General features: G+C 38.0%; 1 protein-coding gene across 8 annotated transcripts in view; it reads left to right on the top strand.

The window, feature by feature from the left end:
- PPP1R42 (protein phosphatase 1 regulatory subunit 42) overlaps positions 1-23,245 on the top strand; it is a 44,056-nt gene extending 20,811 nt beyond the window's left edge. For 6 of the 8 annotated variants that reach the window (XM_020288843.2, XM_012744665.3, XM_020288846.2 and 3 more), the window contains 4 exons: positions 4,459-4,576; positions 8,920-9,051; positions 16,016-16,175; positions 23,121-23,245. In XM_020288843.2, the coding sequence (XP_020144432.2) occupies positions 4,459-4,576; positions 8,920-9,051; positions 16,016-16,175; positions 23,121-23,205 (495 nt within the window). In that variant the 3' untranslated portion in view covers positions 23,206-23,245. The remainder of the gene's footprint in view (positions 1-4,458; positions 4,577-8,919; positions 9,052-16,015; positions 16,176-23,120) is intronic. The other 2 variants (XM_012744666.3, XM_076005249.1) reach the window with 1 other exon arrangement.
- Positions 23,246-25,396: the final 2,151 nt, after the last annotated feature.

Here is a 25,396-nt window from a genome sequence, read left to right on the forward strand (position 1 = left end):
AATTGGATATATGAGGCCAGAGCTCAGAGACAGATGAATGTGGGAGTCTTTAGCATATTAAGTGGTCGCTGAAATTGCCATCATGGATGAGATTGCCTAGAGTGGGGAGGAGAGAGGAGTAAGACAAAATGCTCAAAGTGGCTTCTCACAAAATCTTCCGCTTCCTCAGCGATGACCCTTCCTTAGTGTAACAGAAGTTTTACTGTTATCATCAGTGTGACCATTCTTTTTCTGCAAAGAGTCTAAGTATAAATAGAGAAGGTGATGGGTTTACAGGAGGAAAACTTTTTTCTGTGATTTTACATTCTGCTGGGGTTCGGGGAAGGAAAACAAGCATTGTCTGAAAGGAATGTATGTAGATTATAGAAAAGGAAGCAAGTGAATTGGTCCCCGAGGGTCTGCTACTGGGGATGTCTGCTCTTGCTCCCTAGTGGGAGCTCTAGCACTCTGGGAACATGCTGATGCATTATGGGGAGGTTTTATAGTACTGTCACTGCACAGGTGTTCTTCAGGCTTTTTCTCTATTAAATAGGTTGTTTTTATGGACTGACTTAGGCAACAGTCCACCAAGTATAGCACTGCTTTTGAGATGTGTTCTCAGTTCTCAAAAGCAACTTTTAGGAAGCAGCCTCTTCAAACATTGGGGATTTCTGTAGTTAGACATTTGTTACTTGTAGGGTCAGAGATTCATGAAGGATCCTACGGAGCCTGCAAGAATATAGAATCAAAAAACCATGAAAGAAGTGGTCAGCAGGGTAAGAGGCTCCAAAGAATTGACACTGGGAAAGTCTTTGATTGGCAATGTGTGGATCAGTGATGAGGTTAGCAGCGCATTTTCAGTGGCACCAGGTTGCAGAAGTGCCTAGTGGTTGAGGAAGCAAAGGTAGTGGTCTAGACTCTTAAAACTCCAAATGGGATTTTAGGACCAGCAGCAGCAACAGCATCAGAAATGCAGAATCTCAGCTTCTGCCTCAGACTTAACTAATCAGAACCTGCATTTAAACAAAATCCCTTAGTGATTCTTAAGCACATTAATGTTTGTAAAGCATTGGTCTGGACCACTCTTTCAAGAAGTTTGGCAATGGTAGGTAAGAGGATAAAAGCCAGAGGAGAGGGAGAGATTGAAAGTGAAAGAGAGAGAAGATGCCAAGAGGAAGAGTCCAGGATCTTCTGATTAACCTGGGAAAAGAGATAGGACTGTCTTCCTTTGGTCAGAATAGGAATGGAAGAGGAAGTGTCAAGTAGATAATCCAGAAAACTTTGTGGATGGATGACCCATTTCTTCCTAATAAAATTGCTGGCAAGGTCAACCACTGAAGAGGAGGAGAAAGAGAAGTTTTAAGCCAAATAATACTCCATAGTTTAGAAACTCCTTTCTTTAACTCAGAGGGCTCTAGTTTAAATGACATTTACTTTTGGTTAATATTTCTTTGTTTTTCCTGTACCTTCTTTAAACAGGTATGCATCAATATATAAAATTATTAAATACTTTAATGACAATTTACAATAAAACTTTTGCATTTGTACAAATAGCTTGGGGGGGGTGAGTGTAAGTTGAGCCATGAACTTCACTAAGGCCAACATTATATATTAATAGCTTGCTGACATTATTAAGTCAAGTAAATATCAGGCTTGCAAAAATGTATAAAACATAAAAGAACAAAAAAATTAACCTTTACCTACAGTTTTTATGCTTGTAAAGTTTGCTAAATCAATAAAATGATCTGAAAAGTTCATCTCATATCAGATATAATTAGTGATTTTCTTCATTGGTTTTCTGATGACCATTTATCAAGAGGTATAGAATCTTGAATATGAATGGGGAAATAAAAAGCTTGACATGCTTGCCTCTTATATAAACTAAATATTTGATTTATAAGACACAAATGAACAAACTTCTATGGCCTGTCATGTTTTCTCAGTTTCTAATTTATTCAACCTCTGCTCAATATTGATCCTGACAAGCAGAGTGGCCCAAAGATAAATTTATTCATTCTACAGTTTAGTCAGGAACAAGCCAAAAATTATAGATTTTCCCAAGCAGATGATGACAGGCAGTCAGGGGAATGACAAATGGCTGTCTTTAGATTTAGTAAGGACAGTTGGGCCAGACATTTCCGATAAAGATTGGTGCATGCTGGTCAAATACAGGTTCATCAGTGGTCATCATTAATCGTAGAGAGAGCATTGCCGTGATGCAGACGCCTATACAGGAGCTTGAGCACCAGCCCTGCAGGGGAAAATAGAATTTGCTCCTCAGTATTTTGCAGCACTCCTCTAAGTGATAGCATGACATGATCATTTATCAAACAGAGACTGTACAGAAAAGTGTCTGCTTCCTTTAGTAACTTATTGAAGAGTGGGAAAGTGAAAGCTTTTTATTAAAGACAGGAAGGCAATGAACAACTAGAGCGTATCCAAAGGGTAATCGTATTTCAGCACAGGATTAGTTTAGTCTTAAATAAACATACACTGGAGGGAGTATGTCGAGGGTCATTTATCAAGTGAGGAACAATTAACAAAACTCTAAGCACTCTTTTTTATCTACATCAATTTAAAGTTCTCTTATTGTTATTATTACTTAACTTTTGGATGATGGGCATCATATTCAACACTGTACAAAAGTGTAATGCACAATAATACCTTCCTTAGAGCTTTTTAGAATAAGAGAAATACAGTGTAACTTGCATATAAAATAAATATGGCTGTATTAAATGCTATTGAACAAATGCTGTGGGGAGGGCACATTCCAGGGCACAGGACTGAGGGCTGAAGTTATAATTTGTGAAGAGAGCTTTCTTATAAGAAATCAACTACTTATTACTCAGTAGGTCAAGAAATTTCTTATTCCTTACAATATTTTTGCTCTTTGTTGATAAAAATTAAGAGAAAGGGAATTAGCTGAGGAGGAGTGCAGGGCAGGTAAAGAGGCAGAGAACACACACATGTATTATATACCTGATTTGTTCCAGGCATTTTATTTACTTACTTACTTATTTTTGTATTTTATTTATTTATTTTGAGACAGGGTCTTGACCTGTGGCCCAGGCTTGAGTGCAGTGGCACTATCATAGCTCACTGTAACCTCAAACTCCTGGGCTCAAGTGATTTTCTGCCTCAGCCTCTCAAGTAGTTGGGATTACAGGCGTGAGCCACTGTGCCCTACTCCCTGTCCCAGGCACTTTATATGCCACGGCAACTAATCCCAATTAATCTCACTTTATAAATGAAGACATAGACTTGCCTAAGGTCGCACAGTGCCAGGAAGTTTAGGATTGCCTTTTTTTTTTTTTTTTAGCAATTCCTTATATTTTCACATAAATTATTTATTTGGGTTTCTCAGAGTCAAGCACAGACTAAATTCATAGCATATAACCACAGGAAATGAAATCACTATTTTGAAGTGATAGCTGCACTCTCATGTTAATTGTAGCATTATTAACAATAGTCAAGATATGAAAACAATCTAAGTGCACTACTTTTTTTGAATAATTTGTTATATATCAAATTTATATCTGATTTTAAAAATAAAAAACAGAACTTTGGGACATATATAAGAAATACTAAAGTATATTTCATTTCCACTAAACAGTAGTTAAGATAAAATATATTCTTTGAATAAAGAAGAAGGGGAGAAAGCAAGAATGACAGAAAGACAAGGTATTGGAGAGAAAGTGACACTGGATGGGAAAAGAAACACCACTAGGGACAAAGAAGATATAAAGAGAGCAAACTGAGAGAGCTGGTTCTTAATCTGTTTTCCTCACATTTATTTGGGTTGTAGACCATGGCAAAACTTAATTATTCCTTGAAATGTCAATTAGCTGATTTTCTTGTAAGCTATAAAAACATGCAAATGTTTATGATATAATGTAAAACAGGACCCACCATATGATGACAAAAAAAAAATTCTAGAAGGATATATAACAACATATTAAAGTGATCTTTGGGTGATAAGTATGCAAGTGAGTTTTTTAGCCTTTGTTCTAATTTCCCCTTTGATAGATTTTTTTTACAGATTTTAAAAGTGAATATGCATTCTTTATAAAAATAAAAAGAAACTATGTTGTTTTCAATGCCAATAGACTGCTTACTCACTGCTCCTTAACTGCCTGAATCTGTAAATTTCTGTAAGCTCCACTAAGAGCAGAGCATCATCTTCTGTAGCAAAATAATGTTTTCTGAGCTACAGGTTGGGACCATTGAAGGGAACGTGACAGAGAACAGTTCTGTGGCCCCCAACTTAGCACCTCACTTTTTGCCTTATCTTCAGCCCCTTCTATTATCAGTATAGACCATTTCATTCAAAATTTAGTTGTTATGCACCTTCAAAGTACCTAGCTCTGAGCTAGAACTCCATGAAAGGCAGAAATTACCTTTAAAAACAGTTAACTGACATGCTAGCAGTAATAATAATTATGAAATACTTGTGCTTTGCTTTTTCTTCTCTAATTGTAGGATTTGGAGTATCTACTGAACAAGTTGATGAAGTTGTGGAAAATGGATCTAAATGGAAATCCTGTTTGTCTCAAACCAAAATACAGGGACAGACTGATATTGGTGTCCAAATCACTAGGTACATGTTTATATTAACGTAATTTTCTTAGAGAAAGAAACCTAGTTAACTTTGTAATTTATTAGCAAGCTTTCAGAAATATAAACATGACATATATATTTATATATATATATGAAAATGGTCAACTTTAATATTTTTCATAAGAGCAAAAGTTAAAATTAAGGAAATAAAGCATGAAAAATACCTGCCGATCAGAAATAAAGCACCAGATTCTCTTTCTTTAAGGAGAAAATGTGGCTATTACCAATCAAAATGGTTAGTTATAAATGTATAGAACTTGCTGACCTTTTTACAAACTTCTTTTTCTTTTTATTTATTTTTTATTTTTTTCATCGCGCATGTCAGAACTATCCCAAACTTTCATTGGCACAAATCTGATGATGATCCCGAGAAACTCCTTAGCTCTTGGTTCTGTAGATAAAATTGACCAAGGATTTCAATTGCTTGACATTTGACAAATGGTACTCTAAGAACATACAGTAGTCCCTTTCATTTGGAAGGGGAGCAGGGTGAGGAGTCCCTTTATGAGATCCTTACAAATATGAATATGCACTATACTGAGGGAAATGGACAAAAGCACTTGGCCAATAGTGACCAAGGGACATAGCATCAGAGAGACAGGCAGTGCCCTCTCATGGAGTACACTTGCCAGTGATTTTCCTGCATCAGAACTTCTGTGACATGCTGTACTTGGGGATAAAAACTAATGTATGACAAAACTGCTTCATTAGCTACAGTAAACCTTGATTAATCATAACATTAGTTCAGTGGTTCTCTGGAGGGAAAAGATGGCATATCAGAAAAATCCAAGATGTTTTTCAAATTACATATGTGAGGGCCACACCCTGCCCACAAGGGTAGGGAACAGAGAATACATAGGGAGAATACTCAGGTATATTGTTTAAAAGCTCTATAGATGATTCTGCTATTTATTCCCCCATCCCAACCTCTCATTCCCTTCTCTCTCTGCCCACCACACACAATTGTATTAGTCCACTTCCCTTCGCAAGCAAAGTAAAGTTAATACAATTAATGTCTGATGATTAAGAACCTTCCAATGTTCACATAACTGTTTTTTGAAATGTTTATGATACCATACTGTAGGCGAGACTGTGAAAGATGTAGAGATAAGTATATTGACTTCCAAATAAAGAGAATTTACTGAGAATTTATCTTGAACAAATATTCTTTTCTGTAGCATGTTTTCTGGTTACAAAATTAATATATATTTCTTGTAAAAATACAGAAAAGAAAAATATCATTTAAAATCCTGCCATAGATATGTTGTTAACACTTTAGTATATGTCCTTCTAGTCTTTTTTCTATGCACATACACACATAAAACAAATTCTCTTTGATTTTAGCTTGTCTTATTCTGATTTCTTTCTTCTTCCTAAATGTAAAGTCAAAAAACACAAAGTTAATTGAGGGCCTGGTTTTCTGCATCCCAGTCAAAAAGGACTATGGGAGCCATTTTATGTTTTTTTTTTTTTTTTTTTTGAGACAGAGTCTCACTTTGTTGCCCAGGCTAGAGTGAGTGCCGTGGCGTCAGCCTAGCTCACAGCAACCTCAAACTCCTGGGCTCGAGTGATCCTTCTGCCTCAGCCTCCCGAGTAGCTGGGACTACAGGCATGTGCCACCATGCCCGGCTAATTTTTTATATATATATCAGTTGGCCAATTAATTTCTTTCTATTTATAGTAGAGACGGAGTCTCGCTCTTGCTCAGGCTGGTTTTGAACTCCTGACCTTGAGCAATCCGCCCGCCTCGGCCTCCCAAGAGCTAGGATTACAGGCGTGAGCCACAGCGCCCAGCCGCCATTTTATGTTTTGCAGGTTACCTAGTCATCACTAAATAGAGCTGACAATCCACATATTTGGTTCCTTAGCATTAGTGGAAACAAATTTTGTGTTGAGAGTAACCCATTAAAATGAAATAAGTCACATAGGTCTCTGATCTTGTGTCCATTATTTGGCTTCCTCTCTTGAACCACTTCTACACCTATCAGCCTCAAGTGAGATAATTTGCTAGAAATGATACATCAGGTTAAATGAGGCACAATCTCCTAGTCACTCCTCAGTTCTGTCTGGGACATTAACATGAGCAAGAAGGGATTATGGTAAAAGACTTGGATTGTTAATTCTTTATCTTTATAATAGATGTTTTAAAAATATGTATTGATATAGTCTTAGCTACTGAGGAGGCTGAGATAGGAGGATCACTTGAGCCTAGGAGTTTAAGGATACAGTGAGTGATAATCATGCCACTGTACTCTAACCCAGGCAACAGAGCAAGACTCTTGTCTCTTAAAAAAGAAAAGTACCAATTACACATATCCCATCCAAAAATATGTTAACAAATTATATCATTATTAATAAAAACAGATATAGAAATATATCAAATAAATACAAGTGGTTGGGAAAACTGAACATAAAAGAATGACCTTTAACGTAAAGTTATAAATACTAAGATTTTGACAATAAAACATTTAGCCAATTTCTTATAGTTTAGAGTGCTATTATTCAATGAAAAAAAAGTATATGAGATAAGATACGGAAACAATTTTACTTCTAGAATTTATGGTTCTAGTTTATACTTCCTATTCATCACTTTATTTTATACTTTGGATATAGCACAATAGTATGGATCATATTTAAGTGGCAGTGTTAACTTTTTAGTAGTACAACTAATATTTTATCAGAATATTATCATTTTCCCTGAAAAAATATGATCTAATAAATTTTACTACATCCTCTCTACATTCTGGGATCTAGTGGAAGACATAACGTGGATGATGTGAGAAAATATCTAATTTTAAAAACTACTATGCAGAAGCTAGGGGTGGTGGCATACATCTATAGTCCCAACTACTCAGGAGGTTGAAGCAGGAAGACCACTTGAGCCCAGGAGTTCAAGGCTGCAGTGAGCTATGATCACACCACTGCATTCTAACCTGGGCAACAGAGCAAGATCCTGTTTCTAAAAAATAAAAAATAAATTTTAAAAAAAACCCTACTATATACAAACTTTATTAGAAAAAAAAAGTTTTTCTATTAAATGAAGGCCATGGGATTAAAAAATTAATATAGGTAATATAGAATGTCCTAGAATAAGGGAATTATTTAATGTTTTATAGTATATCCTCATACAATAAAAAACCAGCCATTAAAAATTATGTTGTGCTGGCCCACACCTGTAATCCTAGCACTCTGGGAGGCTGAGGCGGGAGGATTGTTTGAGCTTAGGAGTTTGAGACCAGCCTGAGCAAGAGTGAGACCTCGTCTCTGCTAAAAAATTAGAAAGAAATTAGCTGGACAACTAAAAAAATATATATATATATATTAATATATAATTAGCCAGGCATGGTGGTGCATGCCTGTAGTCCCAGCTACTCTGGAGGCTGAGGCAGGAGGATCACTTGAGCCCAGGAGTTTGAAGTTGCTGTGAGCTAGGATGATGCCACGGCACTCTAGCCAGGCAACAGAGTGAGACTCTGTCTCAAAAGAAAGATTGTGTTTAAAGAAAGACATGGTAAGCCAACATATTTTTGTCTGGTGAGGGAAAAAAAAAAGAAAACAACAAAGGTTTAAAAATTAAAAAATAAGAAAAAAATTATTTAAAAAAAAGAAAGACATGGTAAAATGCTCACAACATAATATTAAAAAGCAGGATGCAAAACTATATAAATAGAGGATTCCAATTTTATACGATATATACATATATACACATCCATACATAGGAAACAAAAAATGCTAAGAAATACACTAAAGTGTTATCAGTAGTTTTCCGTGATTATTTCTCATTGTAGAATAAGACAATTTTAATTTTTTTTTCTTTTTTTTGTATTTTCCAAATATCTTACAACATGCAAAAGTTATTTGTCCAATTTAAGAAGCTTAATTTTTGCCTTTTCCTAAGAATAATCATAATATTCTTTAACTCAATAGATAATATGATTAATTTTTATTGAGTATAACAACACTTTTGTTTTTAAAAATAACCATATAGTTTACATATGATCCTAGAAGGGGGGACCATATACCAAATTGTTTATAGTTATTATCTTTGCCAGTGATAAGAAGGAGGGATACAGATAATAATTACAGAGCCTTTTTATGTTTAAGCACATATTCTTTTTGAAATGAGAAGAAAATATAAAAAGAAATAAAAGCTCAACAAAAATATGTAAGTTGTGTAAACAATATATTTTAAAAATAAATTTATTTCAGCTTATGTTGTAACTTAAGTTCATGTAGTCTAAACCAGAAGTGTATATTTTCACTTATGTATTAATTATTTACAGGTATATATCATATTTTTTAAACATATGTATTTTTCTCCAGAATTTCTTGATGGAAAAGAAATTAAAAATGTGGAAAGACAATTCCTAATGAACTGGAAAGCATCCAAAGATGCCAAAAAAATCAGCAAGAAAAAAAGCACTAAAAATGAGGATGCAAGCAACTCATACATAAGTAAGCATACTGTCACTCATTAACCACTTCTTCTAGTAAAGGGAATATTCTAAACAACAACAAAAAATGCCAAGAAATAAGGGGTTTTTCTTTACGTGTTTTAAGTTTTCTTTTTTTTAACTTAGTTGTACATAAAGATAAATACAATTTATCTTGTATAGGAAATTTTACCTATAATATTTATATGTGAAAATGGAAGCTACTATGAACAAAAGCTGTGTTTGGTTCATACTGGGCATGACTATGTCAGCCATATAAACATAGAACCATGAGGGTGGGAAAAAAATGTGTAATTTTATATCTAGTAAAAGTGCATGATATCAGTTATGCAATGGTGAAACAACAATTAGCTAAGTAAATTGTGAAACCAAGCCCCTAGTAAATTTGTTTAGCAACCATGCAATAATCACCTTTTTCATGAGGACCGAAAATAAAAAAGTATCACAACCAACATCTGTGGCCTATACTCTGTGGCCTATCCCCCCACACACCCCAATAACTGAATACTTGGATTATAATATGCCTAAAGTTCTGTTACAAAGGAAATACCAACCTCCCTTGCTTAACTGATGTAACTAAGTATAACTAAGTGTAATGTGTAACATTTCTCTCCATTATACCAGAGAGCATCCAAGAATTGACTCTTCATAGATTTTGTAGTCCACAACATTGGAATAATCCCCTTCCTCCTTTCCATGACAGTGTTTTAATGCTAATGTTCTTGTTCCACAGCTAACTATGGTAGGGGATGGGGCATGGTACAGGAGTTAGGACAGGGGAAAAGAGAAAGGGAAACTGGAACAGTGTAATGAGGCTTTGTGTATGGATAGAACATCCTAGGAGCTCTGTCACCCTAGGACAAAGGCTGAAGTGAGGAGAAGCTGGATGGGAAAGGCATAGAGCTCTGGTGATTTTGCTATATCATGTCCATTGAATATGAACTATAGAAAAGCATTTGATATAATGGGACTTTCTTAGCTGACAGTGATACTGTGTTGGCAATGTACATTTCTCAAGGTTTGAAATTTGTAAAATAGGAGGCACTTCTCTGTTTATCACTTGGCTAACTATAAAGGGCAAAATTAGACCCAGAGTAGGGATTCTAGTATTTTATATATTTTCAATATTACATCAAAGATGCCAAAGCAGCTTATTAACACTGAAGTTCTCGTAAGAATCAATACTGCCTTTACCCCAGAATTGAGCCAATTCTAAAAATAACATAGTTTTCTTCATCTTAATAGATTTCAAAAATTCTTCCTAATTCAAGGATAATTACATTAATTAATGGTTAACTTCTCCAATGAAATTTGACAAAATAATAATTTTAATGTGTCAAAGTTTACAATTTTTAAAAATTAGTCATTTAGGCCAGACTCAGTGGCTCGCGCCTGTAATCCTACCACTCTGGGAGGCTGAGGCAGGCAGATTGCTCAAGGTCAGGAGTTCAAAACCAGCCTGAGCAAGAGCGAGACCCCGTCTCTACTATAAATAGAAAGAAATTAATTGGCTAACTAATATATATAGAAAAAATTAGCCGGGCATGGTGGCACATGCCTATAGTCCCAGCTACTCAGGAGGCTGAGGCAGCAGGATTGCTTGAGCCCAGGAGTTTGAGGTTGCTGTGAGCTAGGCTGATGCCACGGCACTCACTCTAGCCTGGGCAACAATGCGAGACTCTTGTCTCAAAAAAAAAAAAAAAAAAAAAAAAAATTAGTCATTTAATTTTCTCAAAACAATCCTTATTAATCTCTTTATAATTTAGTGTGAGCCCTAAATAACAAAAACAATCTTTAAAGTCATATAGACACATTAACAACAAACTATCCGAAAAGGAAATTAGGAAAACAATCCTACATAAAATAGAACCAAAATGAATAAAATACCCAGGAATAAATTTAACTAAGGAGGCAAAAGACTTGTATACCAAAAACTGTAAAACACTGATGAAAGAAGTTAAACAAGACACAAATGAAAAGACATCCCATGTTCATGAATTGGAAGACTTAATATTGTTAAAATATCCATAATACCCAAAGTGATCTACACATTCAGTGCAATCCCTATCAAAATCCTAATGGCATTTTTACAGGAATAAAAAAATAATTCTAAAATTCATATGGAACCACTAAAGATCATGACTAGCCAAATCACTCTTGAGAAAGAAGAACAAAGCTGAAGGCAACACATTTCCTACATTTGAACTATATTACAAAGCTACAGGAAAAAAAACAAAACCAGTATGATACTGGCAGAAGACAGACATACAGAGCAATGGACAGAATAGAAAGCCCAGAAATAAATCTATGTGTATACAGTCAACTGATCTTGGACAATGGTGCCAAGAATACACAAGGGGCAAAGGATAGTTAGTCTCTTCAACAAATGGTGTTGGAAAAATTGGATATCCACATACAAAAGAATGAAGTATCTTACACCATACACAAAAATCAACTCAAACTGGATTAAAGACTTAAATGTAAGACCCACTACTGTAAAGCTCCTATAAGAAAACAGAGGAACACGCTTGAAGCTCTTACTCGAGGGGGGAGGGGGGGCATAGGAAATATATGTAACCTTAACACTTGTACCCCCATAATACGCTAAAATAAAAAAAAAGAAAGAAAACATAGGAAGAAAGCCCCATAATATTGGTCTTGGCAATGATTTCATGGATATGACACCAAAATCATAGGCAACAAAAACAAAAATAAACAACTGGGACTATATGGAACTAAAAAGCTTCTGAACAGCAAAATAAACATCAACAGAGTGAAAGGCAATCTATGGAATGGGAGAATATTTGCAAATCATATTTCTGATAGGAATTATTCTCCAAAATATATAAAGAACTCCTATAACTCAATAGCAGGAAAAAAAAACCCTAATAACACAATTAAAGGAATTTAATAGACAACTCTCCAAAGATGACATACAAATAGCCAACAGGTATATGAAAAAATACTCAATGTCACTAATTATCAGGGAAATGCAAATCAAAACCACAATGAGGAGGACATTGGTACTTTGAGACAGGAGTCTACTAACCTCCTCACTTGCCAATAAATTAATAAACTCTTTCCTTCTCAAAAAAAAAAACCATAACAAAACACAATGAGTTATCACCTCACACCTGTTAGGATACCTGTTAACAAAAAAAAACAAAAGACAACAAGTGTTGGAGAGGATGTGGAGAAACTAGAACCCTTACTGTTGGGGGGAATGCAAAATGCTGTAGCACCATGGCAAACAGTGTGGAGGTTCCTCAAAAACTTAAAAATAGGACTACCATATGATCCAGCAATCCGATTTTTGGGTAGTTATCCAAAATAATTGAAATCGGGATCTCTAAGAGATATTAGCACTCCTATGTTCATTGCAGCAGTATTCACAATAGCCAAGATGTGGAAACAGTGTCCACAGGCACTGGACGGATAAATGAATAAGGAAAATGTAGTATATACATAAAATGGAACATGGAACACTATTCAATCTTAAAAAAAGAAGGAAATTCTGCAATGCCTGACAATATGAGTGAACACTGAAGACATTATGCTAAGTGAAATAAGCTGGTCACAAAAAGACAAATACCGCATGATTCCACTTATATAAGTTATCGAAAATAGTCAAATTCATAGAACCGTAGAGTGGAATGCGTCGCCAGCATCTAGGGGCAGGAAATAGGGACTTATCAACAGGCGTAGAGTTTCAGTCAAGCAAGATGAATAAGCTCTAGAGATCTACCATATAACGTTGTACCTAAAGTCAAAAATAATTTACTGTACACTTAAACATTTGTTGATGGTAGATCTCATGTTAAATGTTCTTGCCACATTTTTCTAAAAAGCTATATAGAATGTTATAGTATAGAAGCTTTATTCCACACCTTGTTATAGTTGCTATTATGATAATAATTTAAGAACTTGCATCTAAATAGCAAAGAAGAGGGGTCAAGGGAAGAAAAAAGAGCAGACATTTACTGTGCTAATTTCAAATATTTACACACATTGCATTTAAACATTATATCCATTTTACAGATGAAAAGCTGAGTTCCAGAAAAATGAAGTATAATAACTTATCTGAGGTCACAAAGCTAACGGGTACAATTAATCAGTTATCTAACTTCATAAAACAGCTTTGGCTTTTAGTCAGTACTCCAGCACTGACTGGCTGAATTATGCTCAGATAAAGGCCAATAATGGCTGTTCTACTTAGAAATTCACTTCAGTTTGATAGTAATTTAGGAAAACCTGCAGATGTGGAAATATGTGACATGTAAACAAATAATTTTTTTTTTTTTTTTTTTTTTTTTTTTTTTGAGACAGAGTCTCGCTTTGTTGTCCAGGCTAGAGTGAGTGCCGTGGCGTCAGCCTAGCTCACAGCAACCTCAAACTCCTGGGCTCCAGTGATCCTTCTGCCTCAGCCTCCCGAGTAGCTGGGACTACAGGCATGCGCCACCATGCCCGGCTAATTTTATATATATATATCAGTTGGCCAATTAATTTCTTTCTATTTATAGTAGAGACGGGGTCTCGCTCTTGCTCAGGCTGGTTTTGAACTCCTGACCTTGAGCAATCCGCCCGCCTCGGCCTCCCAAGAGCTAGGATTACAGGCGTGAGCCACAGCGCCCGGCCAGTAAACAAATAATTTTTATAAATAAAAAGGAACTAGGAGAAAGAATGGGATAATATATTATAAAAGAACTTCACATTTTTAAAAGTATTCAAATGTATTATATAATTTACCATATTGACGAATGAACTCTAGCATTAATTAAATTAAAATAAAATTTAAAGTGAACACTGAAAAATTATCACAGAAAATTATCTGAGCTTTTCTCAGGGGTACTTGGTTATGCTTCCTTAGCCAGTTATAGGTATCCTTCCCCCTCTGCATATATTTGCCACCCTCATCTAAACAGATGGTATAGGCCAGGTGCGGTTGCTCACGCCTGTAATCCTAGCACTCTGGGAGGCTGAGGCTGGCGGATTGCTCAAGGTCAGGAGTTCAAAACCAGCTTGAGCAAGAGCGAGACCCCGTCTCTACTATAAATAGAAAGAAATTAATTGGCCAACTAATATATATAGAAAAAATTAGCTGGGCATGGTGGCGCATGCCTGTAGTCCCAGCTACTCGGGAGGCTGAGGCAGCAGGATTGTTTGAGCCCAGGAGTTTGAGGTTGCTGTGAACTAGGCTGACACCACGGCACTCACTCTAGCCTGGGCAACAAAGCAAGACTCTGTCTAAAAATTAATGAATAAATAAATAAACAAACAGATGGTATAAATCTAAGACTCTCATTAAAACCAGTGACACTCCTGGATACATGTGTGTAATGTACAATAACTCTATCCTTATGTATGTGGCCAATAGCATACTGTATGGTCTTTACACAAAGGCTCTTTTATTATAGTTCAAGAGAAAGGAAAAGGCATAATTTAAAATCTAGAAGACATATTATATATTTGTTAAATCTACAGTATATCTTTGAGGTCTTTAGAAGAGTTAGATGTACTTTTTAAAGGCACCTCTGTACAACCAAACATACCATAAGGAAATAGGAATTCTTAAGATAGTAATTTTTATACTTCCTATTTTTTTTACATATTTTTGATAGGCATGTAAATTTGGAGCTTTGTATTGGGGAATTATGATAAAATTATAGGAATTATAACCTCTGACTTCAAGCATTTTACAATTAAAAAATCTTATCGTGGCCAGGCGTGGTGGCTCACGCCTATAATCCTAGCACTTTGGGAGGCTGAGGTGGGTGGATTGTGTGAGCCTCAGGAGTTTGAGACCAGCCTGAGCAAGAGAGAGAGGCCCCATCTCTACTATAAATAGAAAGAAATTAGCCAAACAACTAAAAATAGAAAAAATTAGCCAGGCGAGGTGGCCCAGGCCTGTAGTCACAGCTAGGCCCCATCTCTACTATAAATAGAAAGAAATTAGCCAAACAACTAAAAATAGAAAAAATTAGCCAGGCGAGGTGGCCCAGGCCTGTAGTCACAGCTACTCCGGAGGCTGAGGCAGGAGGATCGCTTAAGCCCAGGAGATTGAGGTTGCTGTGAGCTAGGCTGTCGCCACAGCACTATATAGCCCAGGCAACAGAGTGAGACTCTGTCTCAAAAAAAAAAAAAATCTTATCGTAAATATAGCCATATAACTATATAACTCAAAATTGGAAACATAATCAAATACATCAATAAAATCCAAAATATATGCACATCTTTTAGCATTTACTTTCATAGCATTTTTATGGAAAAATTCATGCATTCAGCTAATTAACATTTAGTAAGCACCTTGGATATGGTCAGGACCATGCTAAGCACTGGGGATTAGAGGTGAATAAAGCAGTTCCCACTCAAAAGGAAATCACCGTGGGAAAGAGGATCTGTAAACAGGTCAATGATGAGTAATGTTAAATGCCAAAATAAAGGTATGGACATATCCCCAAACTATACAAGACAAATATACTCCCTACAGGCTAAACACTTTGAGAAAATAAATTAACTCAGAACAGTAAAATTCAAGGCAGTTGGTATTTATTTATTTATTATTTTTAATTTTTTTTTTAGAGACAGGGTCTCACTGTGTTGCCCAGATTGGTCTCAAACTCCTAGGCTCAAACGATCCTCCCACCTCAGCCTCCTGAGTAGCTGGGACTATAGGCATGCCACCATGCCTGGCTCTCAAGGCAGTTAATATTTATATTAATATTGCCATTCCCATTTTGCTATAAAAGTTGACCAGCAACTTTCCTGTATAGGTTTTTATGTATCAAAGTGTGTGATATTTTATTTTGGATATTAATTCAATCGTTGGTTTTACTGTCTCTATTTAGCTTTATTTAATTCCATTTCATAAACTGTAATTTTAAATAATCTAATACTGTTATATGCCATGGTTACAACTTAGTTATGAGTTTCAAAGCAGAATGCTTTTAATTCTTTGTATGCTACAGGTAACTTTGAAACAATGCATCACATAGTTCCTGTTTATTACCCAGAGACGGGTAAGCCAAAATTAGTCTTTTTCTCTGAAATACAGAGATACCCTGTAAATGGAAATGCATCTCCAGAAAGCTCCCACGAAGATAACACTAAAATTACTGAAGAGATGGGGTAGGTTCTTTCAAATATTTGTGTGATTTATCTTCTTTGGTGGGGGGATGAGACACCCTCACTGTCAACAACACACAGGAAGAGAAGCCCTCCATCTGCTTCCTAGTCTTGGTGGGGGGATGAGACACCCTCACTGTCAACAACACACAGGAAGAGAAGCCCTCCATCTGCCTCCTAGTTCTCTGCTCTCAATGCTTCTTGGCCAAACACAGAAAGAAAAAGAGTTCATTGTTGGTCTGCCCAGTCATAAAGTTGCAGTGGGAAAAGTTGGTTCCAGAAGAGTTTGGGAGTTACAAACTACTTGGTGGGTACTACCCACCAAGGTAGTACAGGTGACTCAGGACAGTCCCAGAAGCAGTAGGTAAAGATGCTTGAGGCCCAGTTGATGATGGGTCCACCAGTGGGTAGGTGACTGTAGTAAAAGGATTTAGGTGCAGAAAGGAGAAATCCAGAGGACTACAAAGGTAGACTATTTTTATCACTACTCCAAACTAAGGTTCTTAACCTCTTGTCTCTGAAGGAGACATCAGAAGTTTCATTCGATTCTCAAAGGGGTTTATGATCCAAAAAATAGTTTAAAATCACTATTCTAAACCTTGAGCATATATATAATTTAGTTCCATATGAATCAGCTCTAAATATCCTTATGAGGAGAAAATTGCTTTTTGGTTTAAAAAAAATGACAACACTTTGATGTGAAAATAAACCCCACCAGAAAATAAGTTCATTTATTCATAAAACATTAGACATATGCCATATGCTGGGCAACACTGAATATGAAAACTTGAATGAGATAATCCTGATCTCAAATATTTTACAACAAGCTAGTTAAGGATTCAAATGTGATACAGTTACCCTACAGTATGATAAGTGTTATGGATATTATAAACCAGATCATAATAAATCCCATAAATTTTTCATTCAATTTATTTTTTCATTTATAATTAATATAATGATTTTTCTATTGATCTTTATAATAATATGCTAGTCATCACAATACAATAAAGAGCAATAGCATATTTCATTGAGAAAGTAATTAGAGCCAGTAGACATACCTTGGAATAGTTTTCCTTTTCCCAGACTACCTGCCTGACGGTCAAGTGGGTTTGTCATGAGACCCTCTTTGCAAGGTCTAATCAAGGGATGATGATTTTAGCATTCCCTAGTAGAGCCCACCTGAAGAAGCCCCATGAAAACACTGCTGCACTGTCCTACCACTACTCCATACTGAGTGGCTCAGGCTTGCCAGGCTTAGGGGAGATGTCTGTGAATCTGGAACATACTTTATTTGGAGAGAGGCAAAAGGATAAGCAGGGAGTCCTCATTTTGGTCTTGCCTCTATTCACAATTAAACCAGTGCTGTGTGAGAATTTGTGCCTTATGTCCATTCTCATTACCATGAAAACCGTAGCTTGTCCACAGCACTCCAATAATTTCTTAAAGATGTATACAACTGTTATCAATTCCACAACAGTGTTCTTGAGTTTTGTTTCTTTGCAAAGCATTTTGAAAAGTCTCACTAGTATATCATCAATGTGGAAAATAAAACAAAAATGTACACAGCCTCAGAAAACAATGTTGGTGAATTCTATACGCTGACACATGTACCAGTTAGATCAGTAGTGAGCTGTGGCACATACCACATATTTTATAGCCCTGAGCAAAGCTCAAACCACTAGGAGTGCACTAATAGAACAGCAAATAAATCACTCTACCTCATTTTCCTAACTAGGAATACTAAATACAGAGCTAAATGCAATTTTAAAATATAAACTACTATGTACTACAAAGATAGGCTATCCTAAATGAAACCAGCAGAATAGAGGTATCCCTGGTGAAAAGAACACAAAGAATGTCCTGCTTCTGCCACCACCTGTAAAGTCAAATATGTTCAATCCTGGGTCTTCAGTTTTATCCTGTGAAAAAATAGTACATAAATATTTTCTTTTAAATGTTTATTATTTCCTCAGGTAACATTTTCACTGTAGGCATGCCAAAATACTGTTTTGGTATCTCAAAAGATTCAAGTCATATTAAATAGGAATATCAGTTAAACTTCTCTTTAATAAAAGGTGATCAAATATATCATGAAATTTCATCAAGCTCTTGGTATAGATTTTTAGGATATGCCTATTACTAACATTGTGATAATTTAACATAAAGCTAAGAAATAATAATAAAGCTAGAAGGTCAGTAAAATGTAAAAACCAAAGTGCCCAGCCCAAACACAAAGAATAGATTTTCAGTTTTTAGAAAATTGATTAAAGTAATCCCTCCCTCCCTTTAATTACTTTAAGGGAAGGAAAGAGCTGGCATCAACAGACATATCCCCTACAGTCTATATTAAATATTCAAGCTGGGGAGCCTGCTCAGAGGTAGAAATAAGTTTGGAGTGCATTGTCCAAAAAATGATATGTGCCCCACACTCCTTTAGGGTTCTACACACTGTGGGCTGTGCCTGTATCCTAAAAATGGAGCATAGTGAAGCAACATCTGTCCGAAGACGGGAATGTTCTCCACCTCTATTATAAATGCATGCAATCTGTGCTCATGTATATTTATACAAGCCTGCTTTCCCTACAGGGAGGAAAAAGTCAGACTCATTGACGTTGTTTTGACCCTCAAACTGAACTTGATACTATCAATGTACACTTTAATTAAAGATTAGGTCAAAACTATTTTTTATTTAAAGCCTGATTCTGAACAAATGCCTTCACTGTTCAATTAAAAATAATACATGGTATTAAACAAACAAAAAAGGTACACATTATTGCTTCTTTCTGTGTTTGTCACAGTAAATACTTCTGACAGATGTTTCCTCTCTTTTTAAACATGCTAGGAGGTGCTTGAGCCTTAGTAATTTAAAATAGACATTAAATACATTTATATATTGTATATAAGACCCACTGAGATTATTGTACAGCCCTGTACAATGAAAAAAGTAAATTGTTACTTGATTATTTAACTGTCTTTCAAGCCCAATCAATGTTAATAGAGTCATTACATCTCTTTTGTTAACGTAAAAATAATAACTTTCTAGCTGGGTGAGAATGCCCTTAAATTTCAGATACCTTTAAGGAATGTGAATCACTGGGACCCATAAGTCACAGGAAATGTCCACTGTTAGAAATGTTAACTACTTCTAAAATACCTAGTATCTTTTTGGTAGAATATGAAACCATTAGGTTTCTTTGAATTAAAAAGTGAACTTTAATAACAGTTAAAATAACTTTCCTTCACCACTGGTAAGGTTATATTTGAACAGTTGTAACAACAGATCTATGTGCTTCAAGAAAAATTTTTAAAACTCCCATTTTTAATCACAAAATTATGGGATGGTCTTATTTAAAGATCAAAATGCAAAGTTCAAATGCTTAGAACTATACTTTGTTAAACGTAGCCTCAGTCTATTTAATTTTATAGACAAAATAAGCTTGTGTCAATCAGTAATGTAGGCATACTGTTAACATTTTGATTTGCAGTTCTCAAACAACCCTTTTGAAATTAGGATATTCTTCCCCTAAAAAAAAAAATAATAGTGGTAAGCAACATAAGTTTTTTAGTTAAAACAGATTAAATGAGTCGTCTCAACTCTGTCAATGGTTATTAAGACCTAATTGAAAAGAATTATATTAGTTATTTTACATTTTAAAATATTTTGAAGGCTGAATCTTCATTATCCAAACAAATTTTAAAAGACAGTGGGACTCTTGTAAGAATACCCATTTTGCAGCCTGGCATGGTGGCTCATGCCTATAATCCCAGCACTCCAAAAGACCAAGGCAGGAGGATGGCTTGAAGCCAGGAGTTTGAGACCAGCTTGCACAACATACCCAGATCCCATCTCCACATTAAAAAAAAAATTAAATTAGCCAGGAGCGGTGGTGCATGCCTGTAGTCCCACCTACTCTGGAAGCTGAGGCAGGAGGATTGCTTGAGCCCAGGAGTTCAAGGCTACAGTGAGCTATGACGGTGCCACTGCACTCCAATTGAGCTACAGAGTGAGACTCGATCTCTAAAAAAGAATATCCATTTCATAGATGGGAAAATGGGGCTTGGAGAGGTGCAGTCAGAGGGACCCAAGGTCATACAGCTGCCATGAACAGAGCTGAGACTTGAACCCAGCTCACTGACTTAAACAGCAAAGCTCTCAACTATTCTGCTAGGGGTTCTCAAACAAAAATGCCCTTAGGAACAGGCAGATACAGTGTGTACAGCTGAGAGAGTAACTAAGATGAACTAAAGAGTACATACCCAACTAAAGGCAACTGTAGCTACTTGGCTCCAGAACAGTGTGGCCAGGTGGACATGCTGAACTTGAGAAATTACGCTCCCTGGTGAGACATTTAGACTGTGAAATCATCTGATTTAAAAATATTGGCTCATTCTTTTTTCTTAAAAAACTAACATGTATTAGAATGAATAAATGGAAAAAAATGAAAGTATAGACCTGCAGACCCCAACTCCCAGGCCATGGACCAGTACCATACCAGTCTGTGGCCTGTTAGCCACACAGCAGGGGGTGAGTGGCAGGTGAGAGAGCAAAGCTTCATCTGTATTTACATCTGCTCCCCATCACCTGTATCACCACATAAGCTCCGCCTCCTGTCAGAGCAGTGGTATTAGATTATCCTAGGAGCACAAACCCTACTGTAAACTGCAAATGCAAGGGATCTAGGTTGCATTCTCCTTATGAGAATCCAATACCTGATGATCTGAGGTGCAGCTGAGGTGAATGCTAGCGCTGGAAGCTAGTGCTGGGGAGTTGTTACAAATACAGATTATCATTAGCAGAGAGGTTTCAGTGCACAATAAATGTAATGTGCTTGAATCATCCCAAAACCAACTCTGCCCACCGTACCCCCTTCCGGTCCATAGAAAATTGTCTTCCATGAAACTGGTCCCTGGTGCCAAAAAGGTTGGGGACTGGTGGTATAGACACTTTGGACAATAATTATGTTTACAAGGTCTTGCTCTGTCACCCAGGCTGAAGTGCAGTAGCCCAATCACAGCTCACTGTAACCTAGAACTCCTGGGCTCAAATGATTCTACTGCCCCAGCCTCCTGTGACTAATTTTTAAATTTTTTTGTAGAGATGGGTCTCACTATGTTGTCCAGGCCTGACATATCCTTATAAAGTTAAACATACACTTACCACATCTAGCAGCCCCACTCCTAGGTATTTTCCCAAGTGAAATGAAAACCTATACTCACAAAAATCTGTACCTTAATGTTTAAAATGGTTTATTCCTTATCATCAAAAACTGGAAACAATCCAAAGGTGTCTCAGCTGGGGAATGGATAAAGAAACTGTGGTACATCTATGTAATGGAATATCATTCAGTAATAAAAAGGAATGAACTACTGATATACTTAAAAGCATGGAATGATCACAAAAGCATTATGCTAAGTGAAAGAAGACAGACTTAAAAGGCTACATATTGTATGCTTCTATCTGTATGACTTTCTGGGGAGACAAAACCATAGAGACAGAAAACAGATCAGCAGTTGCTAGGGACTACTGGGGCTGGGAGCAATGGTTGGCTACAAATGATCAGCACAAGAGAATTTTGGGAAGTGAGGGAAGTGCTCTCTCTGTATCTTTATTGTGATGATGGTTACAAAACTGTATATGTTTATCAAGATTTGCTGAACCATACACTCCAAAAGGTGAATTTAACTATGTAAATTACAACTTAATTTAAACAATAAAGTAAATAGTTGAAAGGCAAAAAAAGTACCAATTAATCTATTTATATACATATAAAACATTTTAATATTTTATATAGAAAACATTTTCTTCACTTATATAATTATTTTGCCTTATGAAGACAATCTTAACAAGTTAATATTGTAAATTATTTGACATATTTAGAAAAAAAGATAATTTTAAGACTTATATACCATATCCAGTGAAATAAAATCTATAGCACTGTAAAGCCATGTACGTTTTGGAAGACTAGATAATTAAGAACTCCTAAGAAAGATATACTATGAAAATAGTATTTGGATTGTTAACAGGGAGTCCATCACTTAGAGCATGCCCTTTATTGAGACAGTAGATTAAAAATGTTTTGGAAATTATAAAATACAAATCTTAAAAAGAATAGTATCGGTAAAGAGTACAAGGTTAGGGTCAATCTGTCTGGCTTGAATACTGTCTCTGACACTTATCTATGTGACCTTGGACAAGTTATCTAATTCCTCTGAATTTTATTTTCTCAACTGTAAAATGCTCAGAGTTTTTGTAAAGGCTGAATAAGAAAATACCTGTTAAGGACTTAGCATAATAAAGTGCTAAATAAGTGGTACCTGTTACTAATTATTTATGTAATGTTAGAAATTTTAAGATTTTTATACTTTGAATTTAACTGCAAGTACAAGTTTCCTTTAGGAATTAGGACTACTCCGTAAGCATCAGAGGCTTCAGAGAGGCTCCTTGGAGTAGCAGCAGTAAAGACAAGCAGGCTGCCTGCAGTGGTCAGCCTTGTTACCTCAGTTCTTCTGCACCTGCAACATGGCTGGCCACTGTCCCACCACTGTTAGCAGTGATGAGCCTCTGTAGCCTCTCTACCCCACCGTAACAGGAGACTCTAGCAGGCTGGGTTATTATGAGGCATGTGAGGTGCCAAGAGTGCAAAATTCAAGAAGCCCCAGACAACTCACTTGCCTCACTCCAGTCCTGGTCCACCTTCCCTCCAATATTCTTATTTCCATACCTCTCTCAACTCATAGATTCTTCACATTCTCCCCCCCCCCCCCCCCCCCCCGAGGAAAATCTTTGTTTCTGCTTCCTTTAAAGCCTAAGAAGATTCATACAGTTTGGTGATTAATCATTAGCCTTTACTATTGTTATTGTGTCCTAGATTCTATATGCTTGCTACATTTTTGTGGTACTTTCATTTCTTAAATTTAAGGCTTTTTTTTTTCTCTCTATAAATACAGGAACCTCTCTTTGAACAAATCTGAAAGCTTGCTGACAAAAAATGATGTGCATGAACCTCACCTTCCCGATGACACAAAAGTATAAGAAAATTTATTTGTAGAAAGCAAGTAAATTCAGCTTCAAGTGATCTGAAACGTTTGACTTTTTTTTAAAAAAACTTTACAGGACTAGGCAACATCTTTTGTGGGTTTGTAGTTTTACAGTATCTCATTACATAAAACACACACACACACACCTTTAAGTTCCTGTTTGATTTGCTTCTTTATACAACCTGAAACATTGCTTTCCACGTGTGAATTCAAGGATCTCGTAATTGCTTTATACTTCATCACATACACTTGACCGAGGAAAGATGGGCTTTCTCGCTCAGCAATAGAAATCCTTTTTGTCTTTTTTATTTTTATTTTTTTTCTTTTTTTTTTTTTTTAACCACTAGACCACCAGGGATAGAAATCCTTTTTGAATCAATGCAATTTTGGTGTGCCGCTTTCTAAAGTGCAAATCTAATTAAGGCTATCGGAGGAAAATTGAGATTAAAGACTAAGGCTCATTCTGATTCACTAACATAATGTGTGGGCCGGTACATCCAAACAGCGCCACCATTACTAATGACCGCTTGGTACAACAGTTCCAATTTAGAAATCTACTAGAAAGTATGAGATTATGTTGCATGCTCACGAGTAGTTTCCTTTGGTGACATTTTAAATTTGCTATTACGTTTTGACCCCAAAAAGAAAATGTCCTGCTCTTTAAATTGTTGGCATTGTTTCGAGTGTATCCTAATTACGTCGCTGGAAAGTATCTCGCGCCCACTCAGACGTCCCCCAAAGAAGGCGACGCGTCCAGGACCCGCGGAAGCCACCACGGAGGACGGGGGCGTCCGCGCGGAGCGCTCGGGCCGCGGCGCCCACTTTCCGAAGGATCCCTGGATCGGACCCTCCTCGCACCGCCGTCGCCACGCTTCCCGGGGGTCCACGAGTGCAAAGCCACGAACGAATTTTCCGTCCAAATAATGTAAGAGCGGAGGTCCCGCAGCGGCGACGAAGGCGGCCAGCCCGGGTGCGCGCTCCCCAGGCGGAGCGACGCCACCCCGGGGCCGCGGCGGCGGTTTGGGAGCTTCCTACAGTATCACAACGGGAACGCTCGGGGTCTTGACGGAAAGGCAGTTTGCCTCCGAGCGCCTCCGTAATCTGGCCACGGCGTACTGAGGGGGACTCCTGCTTCAGGTGGTTAGGGAAGCAAGAAACGTTTTACCTTGTGGTGGGATGAAAGGTTAGAACCTCGATGTGGCACACTTGACATTTCCTCACGGAAAATTAAAAGCCACGCGCAACCAAACGGCAGCGTTCCCGCCTCAGCTGGGCGCCGGCCTAGAAGCCCGGAATCAGACTGGGCCTGAGGCGGTGCGACGGCGGCGGGGCGAGGTGACTCACGAGGCCTCGCCGGCTGTACCGAGCCCAGGCCAACCCCACTGCCGCCAACTCCGCGGCGCCCTCCGCGTGGCGCCTACGGGAGAGCCGGGCCGGCGCAGGGCGGAGGGGCGGGGCCGGGTCTGGACCCTCCCTGCGGTTTGATTAATGACTCTCCCGCTGCCCAGGGGGCGGCTCTGCGCCGCCTCAGCCCTGGCGTAGCCCCTCTGGTGGGCGCCACCTGCGTCGCCTGCCGAAGCACACACGCCCGGCCGCGGGGGCGCCCACATAAAAGGCGTGGCCAGCGGGGCCGGCAGTGGCTGTCGGCTTCAGCTTCGGCTGGACGAGGATGGAGTGAGCGGCGCGGCCCAGGCCACGCAGAGCCGGCTCGACGCCCCTCGCCCCGCGGAGCCGAGCCCCACTCCGCCGCTCCAGGAGAGGTAAGGGCCCGGTCTGACGCGCGGCTCGCGGCTCCGAGCGGTGGCGGGTGCCTAGTCCGAGGTAAGGCTAGGGGGTCCCGCGCTCCTCGGGCAGGAATTCCCCCGGCGTGAGTGGCCGGAGGGCGGCTGGCGTGCCGCGGCGCCAACGACCCGCGCCACCTTTCCTGAGGGGCTGGCCAGATTGCGTTGCCACGGAGAGCAAGTGCCTAACCCGAGCTGTGCTTCCGAGATGAGATCTTTCTCCGTGGGTGAAATAGCCCGTCGCTTAGTTTGTCCTTTATGAGTAAAGCTGGCACCGCGCCCCTCCTATCCTTCTGAGGAGCCCGGGAACCCGGCTCTCCCCAGACGCCAGAGACAAAACGCGCCGGGTGCAGAAGGAGCCCGGAGAGCGCCCCGAGCCACGTCGGGCGGGCGGGCAGGCGGGCG

This window comes from Microcebus murinus, chromosome 7 (genome assembly GCF_040939455.1).
Source record: "Microcebus murinus isolate Inina chromosome 7, M.murinus_Inina_mat1.0, whole genome shotgun sequence".
Taxonomy (NCBI): Eukaryota; Metazoa; Chordata; class Mammalia; order Primates; family Cheirogaleidae; genus Microcebus; species Microcebus murinus.